At 37.6% G+C, this 17,148-nt stretch overlaps 1 protein-coding gene across 1 annotated transcript in view; it reads right to left on the reverse strand.

Annotated features, from left to right (window-relative positions):
- LOC129771392 (uncharacterized) overlaps positions 1-17,148 on the reverse strand; it is a 243,795-nt gene that overhangs the window by 96,842 nt on the left and 129,805 nt on the right. The window contains exons 3-4 of the mRNA XM_055774991.1: positions 12,686-12,825; positions 12,341-12,483 (exon numbers count right to left, since the gene is read on the reverse strand). Of these exons, the coding sequence (XP_055630966.1) occupies positions 12,341-12,483; positions 12,686-12,825 (283 nt within the window). The remainder of the gene's footprint in view (positions 1-12,340; positions 12,484-12,685; positions 12,826-17,148) is intronic.

Here is a 17,148-nt window from a genome sequence, read left to right on the forward strand (position 1 = left end):
GATTTTCCCAAGAACTTCAGGACTCAGAAGATGTCGAAGTTCGCCAAGAAGTTCGTAATTCGGTTAGCGAATTGTACTTGCGGAAAGCGGAGCACACCTTTCGCTATCGCAAGCACCATTAATGGACAGGTATATTTAGAAGAGTGTCTTCAAAAGCGGCTTCTCTCTTTCTCCTAAAGGCTCACGACGGTTCGACGATCTTCTGGCCGGATTTGACATCGTGCCAATACACGAAGGATGTGATAGAATGTTTTAAGGCGAATGATGTAGATTTCGTGCCGAAAAATCTGAACCCCCCAAACACTTCTGAACTGCGCTCAATGGAAAAATATTGGGCATCATGAAGGTCGCTTCTTAAGCGACCTAAAAGGGGTGAAGAATGTAGAAGAAATGAAGAAAGCATGGGTCAATATGCATAAAAACTGTTGATCGTGCAGAGCATTATGAATGAGGTTAAAACCAAGGCTCGCGTATTCGGATATAGAGGCGGAATAAGCTAAATGAATGATGCTAACATTAATTGTTCTTTTAACCATGAAAATTTTGTGATAATCGGATAAAAACTCGAATTTCGAGATTCAATTTTGTGTGCGCGGATTTTAAACGGTACACCCTTTAATTAAATCAATCATTTTTAGCAGTACTGAAAGCCTCTTGAGTAGAACAACGCTTATGTGATTTCTCCAAAGTCATACGAACTATGTGTTGCATGTGTGGGTTGTTGGGTTCCACGCATAGGTGGCACTAGCGGCATATGTATCTGACACCATCCTATAATATTTTATGGAAGAGTCTAACATCTGGGGTCGCCTTGGGGTCGATATTGGATTCTCAGGGGTCGACATAAACGAAAATTGATTTTGGGGGTCGACGAGGTCTAATAATCGACCCCCATTAATTAACAAAGTTCTTGCGTGAAACTTCCAAGATACAGTATAGGTTGTGTTACGTAGAGAGTAACAGTTCGGCTGAAAAGTTCATAAGGTTGACGTCTAGATGGCGCCTCTTGCAAAAATCTACTTGACTATTACAAAGCACCATCTTTCAATGGATACGTGTCCAAATTTGACAGCAATCGGTCGATTGGTTCGTGACATTGAGAGTGAAGCAACTTTTTTGGCAATATTGCATGAATTGGGTTATGAATTGCTTCCGCATCCACCGTATTTTCCAGATCTGGCACCTAACGATTGTTTTCTGTTCGCAGACCTGAAGAGAATGCTCGCTGGCAAGAAATTTAAGACCGATGATGAAGTGATTACCGATACTGAGGACTATTTTGGAAAACCCGAAAGAGTACTATAAAAATGGTTTCGATACCGATTTGCAAGATCGCTATAATCGTTGCATCGTCCTCGAAGGCAATGTTGAATGTTGAATATTAAAATTGAATTTTGCAAGAAAAAAATAGTTTTACTGTGTTACCTTATAAACTTTTTAGCCGAACTTTCATGATTGTTGTACTTTTCAAAAACTCAACAAATAAATGAGCGCGCAAAATTTGGCAAGTGCATTTGGCATTTGCGTTCTGAAATTTGTTGAAACTTGAATACACTCATTTACTAATTTAATTCAAGAGATTACATTAGTAGAAATAGAAGGAAAGTAACCAGGTTCATCTCATAACACTGATTTTGTAAAATTTGTTTTATCATTCACGTGCGATGTTTTTATTTATTTTTTTCAAAAATTGATTGCCTACTCCAGTATTCGAGAGTGATTTGTATTAACACATTTACAATTAAATTAATATTTATATAATTTTAAATCTATTTATTTTTTTGAATTTTGATAGGAAAATGATGTCTTCCAGACTTCCAGATTTGTATGAAATCTTCCAGATTTTGGTAAAGCATCCAGATATTCAGATCGTCCTTTGTCTAGTCCAGAATTTCCGCACTTTGCCCAGATTCTTTTCAATCGCATGAGCTTTGCGGAGCCACTAATTCATGATTTGTTTTTACAGAATTTCAACTTAAATCTATGTTTAGTAGGTTTAAAAACGTGAACTCTCAAATATTCGGTAAAATGAGATTTGAAGAAAATATACATTATTATCGGACCGGTTATGCATTTCGTTATTCATCGTGCGTAGTACATAAATATTTTTCCTGACCTGAAAAAGTCATAAAAAAGTCACAGGAGGGTTGTGTCCGAGACACGACCGCATAATTGACGTAGGATTACGTTAGGTTATCTGTTGATTTTGGATAATTACATCGTTAAACTCTTTGATAATGATTAGGTGGACCTGAAAAGGGCCGTTTTGTTTGGTTGTTGGGTATTGTTTGTTCATTCCACCAGTGTTTAACGGGTGATGATGACAGAAGGATGATAAACAGTCGTTGGATGGTGCGTATGAGATAAAGGATACCGAAGTGGAACGAGATATGATGAGAACCGCCCTCTATGATCCTAGACGAGATGCCTCTTGTGATATGTATTGATGAAATAAAGAAAAAAAATCACCAATGTAATATAAGATAATTATTAATACCGAACACAATTATCAATTTTTCTTATCAGTAAACACATGTTACTTTAATATAGCGAAAATATATTTGAAATGGGAAAAGTAATTTGCTTTTATAATTTTTACTTTCTGATTTTTTATTCAACCCAATGCGAATTTTTATTGGACTAACAATACCTAATACTATATGTACACCTAATACTATATGTACTATATGTAGTGAGACTCTATGTTGTACGGGAAAGGGTTAACACAACGGCTATCGTATACAATTTTACACCTACCCTTGTGCTAAATTTTTCACAATACACGATCGGACATTGATATGGAGTTTCACGAAGCAACCAACATTAAAGTGCCAAATTTAAATTTTATTTGCTAGAATTATTCGTATCACTCTTCTTACTTGCAATATAAAAATGCCCCCGACTTTCATGTATTTGCAATGCCGATTTCCATCAGACAGCTTGGTTTTGATGTCTCTGTTTGGGAACACATCTCGGTGGGAGCAAAAGCTCCCCTACTTTCATGTATTTGCAATGCTGATTTCCCCTAGGCAGCTTGGTTTTGATGTCTCTGTTAGGGAACCGCCGCATGTGTCGTCAATTTCGACCAATCAGAAGTGGGTATTTCCGTTAGGATAGGGGTTGAGATTTTTCAATTGTTTGATAGTTAGTTTAATGATATATATTATTTTATTCAATATAAAAAATTGTTATGGAGTGCCGAAATCGATTGACGCAAAAATTTCATCAATCCATCATGAAATGACTGAGCAATAAGCGTTTGAAATTGGACAAGTTTCGCGATGTGCTCGATTCTCGATTTTAAATTTGTACCCCAAGATGTTCCCGAAAGACGTAATACTACGTCAAAACGAAGAACCAAAGAGTTTAAGAACTAAAGAATTAAAGAATCAAAAACACAAAGAAATAAATAATCTAGAAACTAAAGAATTAGAGAAATAAAGATTTTAGTTCTTCAACTCTTCAATCCTCAACCCCCAATCCTCCAACAACACTTTATGAATTTAAAAAAAATGAAGAATCAAAGAACCAAAGTAAAATTTAGTTATAGACAAGATTTTTCCAGAACTTACGCTTAACAATATCTTTGTTCAAAATCACATCTTTATCTAAAACATTTTTGAAGAAATGTACAACAATATACAGGTCGTACCCGACTGTATACAAACTCAACCAAATATAAATTCCAACGCGATTATATTCAGATCTTGTTCATCAAATACGATCTTCTATCACCACATGAAGGTTTCCGGATATATGGAAAATTTGCTTGTCAGTTTGTTGTTTGTTTTGTTTTCTGGCATTAAGGGAATAAATCGAAAATTAAATACTTCGTTTATATTCAAAAAAGAAAAAATAAATAAATATATAAGTATAGAAAACGATAGAAAAATATTTCCTCGACCAGACCATATACAGGATTCAATTATATGTAGTGACAAAAAATAATTGGTGACTGTCAATAATCGGGTTCGCCCTGTTTGAAAAAAAAAGTCACAGGAAGGTTGTGTCCGAGACACGACCGCCTAGTTGACGTAGGATTCCGTTAGGCTATCTGTTGATTTTGGATATGTTTGAAGAATTACATCGTTGAACTCTTTGATAATTATTTGGTTTTAATGTCTGTGTTACATTTCGGTAGGAACGAAAGCTCCACCTACTTCCATGTAATTGCAATGCCGATTTGTCCCAGGCAGCTTGGTTTTGATGCCTTTGTCAGGGAACACATTTCGCCGATGCTTTCCTTGACTTTGGCGCCATCGGCTTCTGTGCGTCGATTTGCGAGGGTTTGATTGGCACAACCACGACGAGCTAAACGACGGATAGCGAGTGTGATACCATGCACTTCGCTCCTCTGCCTCCTTTGCCGCATCCAATTGTTGATGTGAAGAGGAGCGCATCAGCAATGCACACTAGATTTAATTCGATACTCTCCGCTGCTTCCTCTTCTTTGCTCCCTTTGACGCATCGCATTCATCGTTGGTTGCCGATGGCTTCCTCTCCTTTGCCGCACCGTATGGTGTTGGTTGATTTGTAGAGCACTGCACACTAGAAGCCCAGATGTTTGCCGATCTGAGCGTTGAACGAGAATGAGAAATCCAGGTAACAGGTATTGAATTAGAGAGACTTTAAACTCTGAGAGTTCATTCGTCTCTGAGAAATCCAAACATGCTACCGTCCTTTTATATCAGTTGGTATGTGAGAAATAGGCGCCCCCCACTCGCTCGCCATGCAAATATTTGACTTATCGGGGAACGAAAGAAGCGAAGCAGGCGAAAAAGAAATGACGTCAATTTCGACCAATCAGTGCCGTTTGGATAGGGGTTGAGATTTTTCAATTGTTCGATAGTTAATTACATGATAAAAATTATTTTATTCAAGGTGAAAGATTGTTATAGAGTGTCGCAATGTTTTGATGTAAAAATCTCATCAATCCGTCATGAAATGACTGAGCAATAAGCGTTTGAAATTGGACATTTTTCACGATGCGATCGACATTCGTTTTTCAATTTGTACCCCAATATGTTCCCGAAAGACGTAATCCTACGTCAAAAAGAAAACTTAGCTCATGCACGATGCTCCAATGGTGATACCATCACTACGATGGCACAAATACCCAAACACCACGAACTAGTTACGAAATAAAACACGCTACATCTCCCAGTACCACTTTTATATATGAACATAAACATTACTTTTGCTTTCGTTCTCACGTTTCACAGAAAACAGCATCATAGCACAAATCGGTACTTGTCGACACACGAAGGCCGAGAGGCACAAGATCTTAACTTCACTGTGATAGAGAGAGATAGAATACGAATATGAACCGAACCGAATGTGATGCAAACGGAGCGCTTTCACCAACTCATGCGCATATAACTGAAAAAATATGGCTTCGAAGAAAGAATAATCTGAATTTAACTAAGCTTTCCTTGCTTTGTTTGATACCACTTTTCCACAATTCCACTTTGTTCACTTTTCCTCACATAATAATATTCCACTTCCATAATAACACTGATATTATAAATAATGACACAGCAGACAACACATGACATAAACGGAGCGATAATAAACACGTCTTCACGCGACGATTGACCCAATCTGCTTCCTCAAAGAAAAATATATAATTGAGTCAAAAAATTATGGATGGGTTATACCTATGATATAACCGCAAGGTTGACGGAGGACTGCAGTAGGCTTAGTAATCAATTGTATTTCTTCAATTAGCAATAATCTCACCTCGGATGTTCCCACATTGGGTACGATATCGTCGCTGCGCAGAGCTCTCTTTTGTGTGTATTGATTAAAATATTGATTAAATTAGTGAATGAATGAAACTATTTATGAGTCTAATTGCCAACAAATCCCAATTTAAGTCAATTCATTCATTATGGTACTAGTTATCGCAGCAAATAGTTAACATTTTGCTTTATCATCAAGCGGTAGGCGCAGAAGTTCAATGAAACGCAAAGGAGTACAAAAGTACTCGCTGCTTGCATGTATTTTGCAATGCTGATTTACTCAGGCTCCATGATTTAGAAATGTGTGTTAGGGAAACATTCCAATTTGCAGAAACGCAAACGAGTACAAAAGTACCCGCAGCTTGCGTCTATTTTGCAATGCCAATTTTCCCAGGCTCCATGGTTTTGAAGTCTGTGTTAGGGAAACATCCATCCAATCCAGCGATCGTACCTCAATCGTTGTGGAATCACAACTGAGTGGATTTCCGCGCGGCACTCGCTTTTATACCGGTTGGTGTGATTTCGATAGCCTGTTTTGAAAGCAATTTTAAGGCTATTGAATTGACGTCATTTAATTCAGCCACCTCATTGATGCTTGGACCTATACGCGATTATAGGAAGGTTAAATGACCAATGTCTTTACACCCATATTGCATCATTGCCATCTGAAATTGTGCTACCAACTCCCAAGACGAATTGGCATAAAATTTTCGAAAATTCACTTTCGTTCAGCTTCGTATAGACCTCTCACTGAATCCCCATTATCCTTCCGTTCTGACAAATCTTTTCTGTTCCAATACGAGGGTTTCGACGCATGACAAATTTGCGTTTCTAAGCTACGTAGGTTGGATAGGCTCGAAAGGTTACCAAGTTTGTATTACAAGTTTGACTGTGTCATGAATCTTATCAGCACGTATCGCCCCAAACAGATACGCATCGTTATCCTCCTAGAACATCAGAAAATATTCCCCACAAGGCTCTGCAATCTTTTCATGCAGGTTCGAAATCAAGTCCTCAGAAAAAAACAAAGTGGCTACTGTAGATTGACAAGGATCTCCATTCGGATCGCATTCTCCAAGGAGCGAAATTAGAAAACCGCATCCACTCCCCGAAAATATCCTAGAAGCCAACCTCTATCACTACCACTGGAAAGTCTCGCAAGATGATATCAAGTTATCTTATTATTCACCACCGCCCACTTTCGACATGCGTGCGTGCTGGGCCTCCGCTCCATGGGAAGACTATCGTGATCCTACTATGAAATGAAACCCTCCGGCGATACCAGCATTTCGTTACGTATCGAACGAATCCAATGTTGGCATATATTTATTTTGTGTTACACCTGTTTACTGGTAGTGACATGACGTTTCCGAACAAAATTCATTATCAACTGGAATGCATCTGAAAATGGTTATTCCGAAACGAAAGCGAAAACATTACAAACACTTTATAAAATTGAGAACCGACCAGAGACAGGTACGATGGTAATGAAATTCTCACTTAAGGCAACCTCTCGGAATTTCGGCGCACGAAATTTCATTAGTAGCAAAATGAATATTTATGGGAGAACATGCACCAATCTTTTCTTCGCTTCGGAAAAGTTGACGGGAAAATTGCCCCCCCCCCCCCTCTCGTTGTGTTGTAACCTTTGATCGGAATGAGAATGAGTAGCGCTGGCGATGCCTCCTCCCTCTGCTCGCGAGTTCTTGCTCAGATTCAGAAATGCGTAAAATTTACCTCCATTCGGGTCCTTCGTTCGGGTGGTCAATACCCCACTATTTGCAGTGATTGGTGGATACAAGAATGTGACATGAAAGGGAATAAAGTTCGCCGCTTTCCTTTGGCCGTTGTTTTTCGTTTCGGCTCTGTTGAATATTCATTACACACATTTAGTGAATTATATTCATGACCGGTATTTACATTACAGAATCTAAGACACGAGACTCCAACGCGCGTTCCACGTGGTGCCACCGCTACCCTGTGGAAGCAGGTGATGATTTTGTGCGAAATTTCAATATATCAAAGGTTCAATCTACGTGTATTAATCAACCACGAGGAGAAGTCGTTCATGTTCATTTCAGCAAACGCCCGCGGTGGTAAATAATGGAAATTATTGAATTTGTATTCATAGGATATTTTTTTTAATCAAGTGAAAAGTACAACTGTTGAAATGATTAGTATCTGGTTTTTTCGTATTTGAACTTTCCTTCTTCGTGAGTGCGTTAAACAATAGGCTGCTCATAAATCATATTATCATGTCACCGTGTACAAAAAGGCAATCCACTTTATTTATTTATCATCTAAATATATATTATCGCTTTCAAAATAGGCCCCTTCTGAAGCAAAACACTTTTTTACAACGAACAATTCAATCATTGAAATACTTTTTATAGCCGTGTTCAGCAATTGCCTTCAGTTCGGACAGCGAATTCGTTTTTATGTCTTCAATGCTGTCAAAACGGGTCCCACAAAGCGGAAATTTTAGTTTCGGAAATGGAAAAAGGTTACACGGGACCATATCTGAAGAGTACGGTGCTTGTTCAATCACGTTCGGGTCATTTTTAGCCAAAAATTCTTTCACAATGATCGTTCGATGAGCTGGTGCATTATCGTGGTGCTGAATCCAAGGGTTATCCTTTCACAAATCTGGTCATTTGCGGCGAACTTCCTCCCTCGAACAGCTCCTTTTCGACGTTTCCACACAAGATTTTTTGTTTGCAACACAACATTTCACACAATATAATTATCCATATCAAAAAACGCCGAGCAAAAAAAAAGTTAACTTGTTCTTAATGACACTGTGAACAAATTAAATGACAGATCTCGCTCAGAATTGACATTTAAAACCAGTGACAGTAGTACCAACTTGAAAAAATAAAAATTAGAAAAATGTCCAGCGGGAAGATTTAAAATTACAAATTCCCAGTCCATATTTGATAAAATGTAAACACGCATTCAAAATATTTGAATTTCATATACATTGAAGCGTTTGAGAAGCATTCGCGTTTTTAACTGCATGTTATCGACTTCTACAGACATTCATGATAGAGTCGCTAAAGTTTATGAAATTGAACTGAGCAGCCTCCAAGTGTTGATCATTTTTTTAAGAATTTGTGGAAGTTGAAAAGCATAACAATATGATCAAAAATTTTAAAGGTTTGTTTTTAGGACACGAACGCATTTTCGAAGTAGTAATACGGAATTATATTATTCAAACTGCTTGTTTCACACTTCGGATATTATTTTGAGAAGCAAACGAAGTGTTTGAAATTACTTTTTAGTTATTTAGTTTTTTTACTGACGTAAAAATATTTGTTCAAAATTTAAACAATGTTTAACTGCCTCCGGGACTGGTAAATTGATTGAGAATAATTCGCTTCTCGAAGGCAGTTTTCAATGGTTAAAATTTGAATGAAAATTTTCACTTCATGTTATTTCATTATTAAAAACACATAGTACTGAACACTACTGAACGATTTTCATTTAAATTTTCTGATGTTTCCTCTAAACGCATCATTATAATAGAAAATTATCTACAGACTCAGTTTTCGCATGAATTTTTTTTCCCACGTTAAAAAAAATGTGGTTTTTCAAGTGTGTTCATTCCACCAGAACTGAGCCTGTAAAAATAAACGAATTTATAAAAAAAAAAATTCCACCAGAAAATCCATTATAGTTATTGTCGCTTCCCAAACTCGTGCTATCGAAAAATGGCGGAACTTAAATCGTAGTATTTTCTGCCTCTTCTCTCATTGCCCGTACAACGATCGCTGCATTTGATTCGTGTATCACGTATATGTCAGCGTCTTTAGTATCTTCTTCATCAAATTAGCTATGAAGAGAATCGTCAAAAGCTTTCAGCGCTTTTTTTATTTTTTTTTTCGTCATGATCTTCGCCGGACGGTCACTACCGGTCTTACGTTCCGGGACGCAAGGATACGGTAAACAGTGCTCAGTGTAATTTTTTTACCTTGACCTTCATGAGTCCTACTTCTATAGAAAGAATGACCTAAGAGGCTCGAGAGAAAAGTACACCTATCCCTCGATTTACATTGTAGATAGGTTCCCGAAAAAACGGTGTAGAGTGAAATATCCGATTTTGCTATGTAAAACCGTGTAAAACGAAATAAGCCCTCAATATATACTCAATTCAATAATTTATTTAAGTAAAACAATTATAAAAATCTACTTATGGAATTAATAATAGATTCTGGATACAAATAAACAAAGAATTCTTCAAGAAACTAAATTGTAATAAGTTTATTCGCTAACGCCACTTTAAAGGAACTTCCAATATTTTTATTCTGATTATTATAAAGTCATCCTTAAAACTTGAGCATTCCTGATGCGACTCTGGTTCAACAGTCGACGAATTCGGGAAGATCTCAGATTTGACTACAGACTAAGTGATAGAAGATTCAATTAACAGCTGCGTAGATTAGTTTTGCTTTTTTTATCATTAACACTCCTATAGTCTGTCAGACCGAGAAATCAATAATTCGTTCATTTCTCAGAAAATATCAACACTACCACTTTGTGTTTCTCTCTAGCTTCGTTATTCGTCGTTCGTCATCGTTTAGCGTATCGCATGTGTTGGTAAAAAGGGGGCGTGTGTCACTTTTTTAACACTTTCGGTCTGACACACCGACGCGAGTATAGGAGTAATTGTTTTGGACAAGTGCCTTTTTTTTTTCATATTCTAGAATATCGTTGAATGAAATGTATAAATTACCGGACTATTCTTATTTGATTTCAGTCCCTTTTGTAACTGGATTGAACGGATCCAAATATTAACAATTCGCCGATATATTCGTCGTTAGATTCATACGGTCAATAGCAAAATATAAATGTTTGACTTTCGTATAGTAATTCGCTAAATATAATACACACTTGTGGAAGAATTTCACTTGTGGAGGAATTGTTAACAGTAAACTATAAACTAATCAGTGACTTATGGTAATTTTTAACAGTTACAGTTTCGGGGATATTTTTTTATAATGAACAATATCAACAAGAAAACAAGAGAAAGAAATGGAAGTTCCTAGAAATCCTTTTATATCATCTTTTTATGCCCTATCTATAAAAAGGCATTAATTCTTAGTTTACAAAGAATACAGAGACAAAGAATATTAGAAATATGTAAACTTTAGATTCCAGAACCTTTATCATCTGGTGATTTTCTAGAAGGTCGGTATGCATTCTTCTCTTCGATAAAAGACCCGACAAAAACCCACAATAACTGCATGAAATGTAAAAAATATGTTTGTTTCGAGCATGTAGTTATGCTATGTTCTGATTCTAACTCCAATGAAACCACAATCGATTAATACGTTTTTATGTTATTTCATAGCTCTTTATACTTCCATAAATTATATTCAGTTGCTTACTTTTAATTAATAACAGTGAAAGTTTCGTATTTAGTTATTTGTGTTGGAGTATCAAAAATACTCTGTTTTGAGGAGGCTGAATTAGATGACTATTAAAACATAATAAAGACGAAGAAAACGTATTTTTTGGAGTTTTTCATTTAATCATACCCTCTTCTTAAAATAAATGCCAATAAAGCCTGAAAAATACAAAATGGCAACATTACAGAGAAGTTAAATTTTCGGCCTGTGACACCGTGCGCGAGTATATGTGTTATGATTTTGCACGCGAGTACAGGAGGGTTAAGTTTAATAAAGAGATTTACAGTCGAAAGCCGAAGATATAACTCTTCTTTACTTTTCATTTTTGTCGATATTTTTTTGCATTGGCATTCTAAGAGCTTGAAAAATTGACACAAATTACACGTCAAGACACCAAAAATGCTAGTAAATTGATGGCTTGCCAGCTCTGGAACATAAAATTGCACTCGTAGTCAAAACTATAATCCTATTTTACTTGCTTACATATGAACTACAAATATACATTTTTCATGTTTTTCAAATTTGTGATTTCAGAAACTGTGTAAAAGCGAAATCGTGTGAAACAGGTACCTTGTAAATGGCGGGATAGGTGTAATAAAATAATTAAATATGCCCATTTCCCTCGTAAGAATAGTCGAGAAAATACTAATCATAATATAGTCAATCATCTTCTTAACTACACATATCCAAAATTAAACACTTATTTTGAAAGGGAGAAAAAGTAATTGTAAAAAAATCCAGTTGAAGTAATGTTTCTATTGAAGAAAACAATTGTTGAATCAGGAAAAGATGACGATGAATCTGATCACAGTTATGAAGAATACAGTTTATATTTATAGCAGACTTTGTTTGATTTGAGGGGTCGTTCATAAATTACGTGATCTTTTTTCACGCACAGTGGAGTTGCTCGTGATCAAAGATCATAAAATTATATAAAAAAGTATTTATGGACTGCCCCACATAAAAAATGGATGCCAAATTCGTGTTCAGCATCCTGAAATTATGTAAAAAACCATGTTTTTTCGCATTGAACGACACTTTTTTAGCTTGGCTAGCCTTTGTATGGAGTCGACCCAATGTGCGCTGCCTGTTCAGGCGGGTCAATCACTTTCCACGGTTAGCATCACTCGCATTCTCTATTATCAGTATCGCTTCTCGATAGCATAATTATAATGTTGCACATTTACATACCGGAATGCGAGAGTAACTCGTTAGCCAGACCCAGCTATCCCCGCCAGGAGCTGCTCCTTTCTGGCCCGTTTTCCTAATAATTTCCGCGTCTTTCTTCTCCAGTTCGCTGCGCAGTTTCGGGTTGAAGAATTCCACATTGGGACCTGTGGGAAGAAGAAGAAGGAGAAGAAGCACCGATAGCGAAACCGTTTAATATTTATGCAACGGTAAAGAGAAAGAAAAGGTTCCCCCGGTGGGAATAAACGGACCCTTCCTTCTGGGAAATAATCTCTGGCGTCAAATCGAAAGGTTAAATGTGTTTTTTTCAGAAATCTTTCCCTTCTTCCATTGTGTACGCGTACTTACCCTCCTGATCTGGCACAAGATTTTCATCGAACAAGTTAAGATCTCTTTTCGCTCTAACAGGTTCACGCTTCGGCTGGGGTTGGGTGGACTTCCGTTCATTTTGTACTCTCTGGTTTGCTGCTAGGTAAGGCAAGATGGAGCTGGAATGGGATGAAACCATAGAAAGATTGCGTCAATCAGTGAAACAATGTATGTAACCTGTAAATAGGAAACAGTGGAACTGATTTCTTTCTCAAATCATTCTTAATCAAATTCCTAGTATCGGTACATCTGTCGATCAATCAAAGTCATATCAGCAATTCAAACCAAAATGAAAATAGACAATCAAAGTATCTTAGTCAGCTGGATAAACTGTTGAATCAAATTCAAATGAAGTGAGACTTATTCAACCACATTTTTTTGGTAACCTTCCCGTCATTTCTTCAATGCCAACAGTTCGAAGCTGACTTCAAATGGAACCAAAAATTAAATTAAGCAATCTCGGTTAATTATTCCATTTTTTTTTCTCGCAAGCAACAACTTCTGTTTCCAATTTTTTTCCCCCACTGACATTCCTGAAATTGTAGGTGCCCTCTCTTCCGCTTCACGACACGGCTCACAATTATTGTTGCTCATTAGCAGTCGCCTGGGGCATGCCGAGAATCTTATTAAGAGGAGGTCGTTGGCCATTTCGCTGGTGGTGGCGGTACTACAGGAAGCCGAATAACATTAAAAAATGTAACGAAGAGCTTTTCCCCGCTTAATGTGCATCCTTTTTAATGTCTTCCTGTTCTGCTGTTACGGAACGAAAAAAATGGAATTTATGATTAAACCAAATTCCGCGGTAATTATCAGGTCACCGTTACATTCTCATTCGAATCATAACTTCGTTTGAGTATAAAAAGTACGGCCATCGAGGGAATTATCTACATGATGTCTGTGATGTCTTGGGTTGCGACATTTGCGACCGCATATTTTTTGACGTAGGATTACGTCTTTCGGGAACATATTGGGGTACAAATTGAAAATCGAAAATCGAGCGCACCGTGAAAATTGTCCAATTTCAAATGCTTATTGCTCAGTCATTTTATGATGGATTGATGGGATTTTTGCGTCATTCAATTTCGGCACTCCATAACAATTTTTTACATTGACCAAAATAATATATGTCATGAAACTATCTATCGAACAATTGAAAAATCTCAACCTCTATCCTAACGGAAATACCCACTTCTGATAGGTCGAAATTGACGACACATGCGGTGGGTCCCTAACAGAGACATCAAAACCAAGCTGCCTGGGGGAAATCGGCATCGCAGATGCATGAAAGTAGGGGGAGCTTTTATTCTTACCGACATGTATTCCCTAACAGAGATTTCAAATCCAAGGTGTCTGGGGGAAATCAGCATGTAAATACCCACGTGGTCGATAGTTTAACTAACGACGCGCACAAATGGATAGTGCTCATTGTAACTAGCGTGGGCATTGCTGATTGCATACGTGCTGGCGGATAAGTTGGGAGTGATGAACGAGTCTTTTTTTTGTTATTTTCGTTCCAATAAGAATCTATCGATAGGTAGATTGAAGAATGATGTTTCAATGAGCTGAATAGAACTTATGCTAGATGGAATATAAATAAAATTAAAATTTGGAACTTTTATGTTGGTTGCTTCGTGAAATTTCATATCAATGACCGATCATGTCATGTTTTGAAACTTTTAGCAGAACTGTAAGCGTAAAATTGTATATGGTAGCTATTGTGTTAAAATGACTTGAAATATGAAACAATTTTTTTTTCTCCCAACGAAAGTTCATGCGACAAGCAAAATTGGAAAAATGAAGGAGTATTCGAAAAAGTGATTCCACATATGCTCTATATATCGTATTGGGTGATGTTAGCTCAATTGAAATTCGCCTTGAGGCATATAGCATCGTGTTCCGTTGGGTTTAAAGCGAAAAGGAAATGGGTTGAATATACACTCAGAAAAAAAAATTATAAATGAAATTACCTTTTCCATTTCAAATATATTTTCTCTATACTAAAGTAACACTTGTTTCCTGTTGATAAAATTTGTGTTCGATGATGATTGATGAGCTTTTTTTTCTTTATTTCATCCATACATTACACAGGAGCCATCTCGTCCAGGAATACAGAGGGCGGCTTTGGTACGTGATACGCACTATCTAATGATTAATCACCATCCTTCTATCATTATCACTCGGTTATGGACACTGGTGGAGTGAACAAACATTTCCTAACAACCAGACAAAACGGACCCAAATCATTATCGAAGAGTTTTACAATTTATCCAAAATCAGCATGCAGCAGATAGCCTAACGGAATCCTACGTCAACTATGCGGTCGTGTCATGGATACAACCCTCCTGTGACTTTTTTTATTTATTTAGAACGATGGCACGCACGTTGTCCGTCGATTGCAGTATTATTATTCACAATGACGACAGCAGTGCAAGCGAGTTGACAGGAAAAGTTGACCCATCTTCAACCGAAGGACAGTCACCAATGCATTCTTAATGAGAATATGCGATAATACCTCGAGTGCATTGTGAATGACTAATTTACCATAGTGGATGAAAAATGTGATAGTCGCTATCCCGGTGCTGTATATTTTTGGGCATTTTACCAATCAATTTGCAATCAATTTTCTAATCATTACTTGTTATCTTATCAAGCAAAACTCGACTCCACGGTTCACTCGATATTCCGTTCAATAAGAGTTTATCTTAACTGTGCACGAGACGCAAAGAGAGCTTTCATAGGTTCTATAGCTTCAAACATTTAGAAACATTCAATAGGTAGTAGGCGTGTCTGAAATCATTTGACATAAAATTGTTTGGAGATACAAGTTCTTTCGACGGTACAAATTTGACGTTAATCCGTTTTGTTTTGAAGAAGTTGTGCAGGATAGAAACCGAGAGAAGAAATTCAACTTTGAATACCCACATCGAAAATCCAGGTACTGGTCAGGTACTAAAATCGCGAAACCGCTGAAAGTGGCTCCATCAACCATGTATAATGTAAAGGGTGTTCGGATCAAAAAGTGGTCAACCTTAATTCGCCGTATTTTTTCTAATCATTCATATAAAAAACCTGATCAACCCCTCATTTAGTAGGTGTGTGTGTAGAATGATGCCTCTTTTTGGATTTTGACATTAGATCTTTAGTTATCAAAATGGCGTCAAATCAAGAGGAGCGACGAATCAAAATTTTGTACATGCGTCGTGAAAATCCAAACTACACGCACGCAGAAATAGCAAAATCATTGAATGTGGCCAAATCAACCGTCACCAAAGTAATAAAAGTGTTCGGGGAATGTTTGTCGACAACTAGAAAGCCTGGATCTGGGGGAAATCGAAAGCCGGGAGCCGCAGTGACGAACAGAAGAGTGGCTAGCGCTTTCGAGCGCAACCCCAACCTCTCCATTCGAGATGTCGCAAATAAGATGGGAATATCGTCTACAACCGTGCATGAAGCTAAAAAACGATCCGGACTATCCACTTATAAGAAGGTAGTGACTACAAATCGCAACGATAAGCAAAACCTTACGGCAAATACAAGATCTCGGAAGCTGTATACGACATTGTTGACAAAGTTTGATTGCGTGGTAATGGACGACGAAACCTACGTCAAGGCAGACTTCAGACAGCTTCCTGGACAAGAGTATTATACAGCAACCGGAAGGGGAAAGGTGGCAGATATTTTCAAGCATATTAAACTATCAAAGTTTGCCAAGAAATATCTCGTTTGGCAAGCTATCTGTACCTGTGGCTTGAAAAGAGACATTTTCGTTGCAACTGGGACCGTCAACCAGGAAATTTACGTGAAAGAGTGTCTTCAAAAGCGTTTGCTGCCATTCCTGAAGAAACATGACTTGTCTGTGCTGTTTTGGCCGGATTTGGCATCCTGCCATTATGGAAAAAAGGCCATGGAGTGGTATGCCGCTAACAAGATGCAGGTTGTGCCCAAGGATAAGAACCTTCCCAACACACCAGAACTTCGCCCAATCGAAAAATATTCGGCGATAGTTAAGCAGAACCTTAAGAAGACCCAAAAAACTGTTAGCAGCGAGAAGCAGTTCAACGCAAACTGGCGTTCTGCGGCGAAGAAAGTGGATAAGGTGACTGTACAAAATTTGATAGCAGGCGTCAAACGAAAGGCTCGCCAATTTGGACTAGGTCGACCGAAATCTTAACACATTAAGGACCGCATGTTTTTGAGCAAACTTTTACGCTTCATTTGTTCGGATGCTACGAATGAGATCGTTTCCTTCGGTGTGGATGAGACGAAGGCGAACCATCGGTAGGCCTTGTGATATTCTTGGCAGACCATGGATTTAAACATCAAGTGTAGAAAACACGCGTTATTTCGTGTTCCATGCGAAACAGACGGAACGCGAAACACGAGAAATCTTGTGAGCGGTCCGCAAAGTGTTAACTGAGTATTTTTTCCGTCTTTTATACATA

The sequence above is a fragment of the Toxorhynchites rutilus genome, chromosome 2 (assembly GCF_029784135.1).
Source record: "Toxorhynchites rutilus septentrionalis strain SRP chromosome 2, ASM2978413v1, whole genome shotgun sequence".
NCBI lineage: Eukaryota > Metazoa > Arthropoda > Insecta > Diptera > Culicidae > Toxorhynchites > Toxorhynchites rutilus.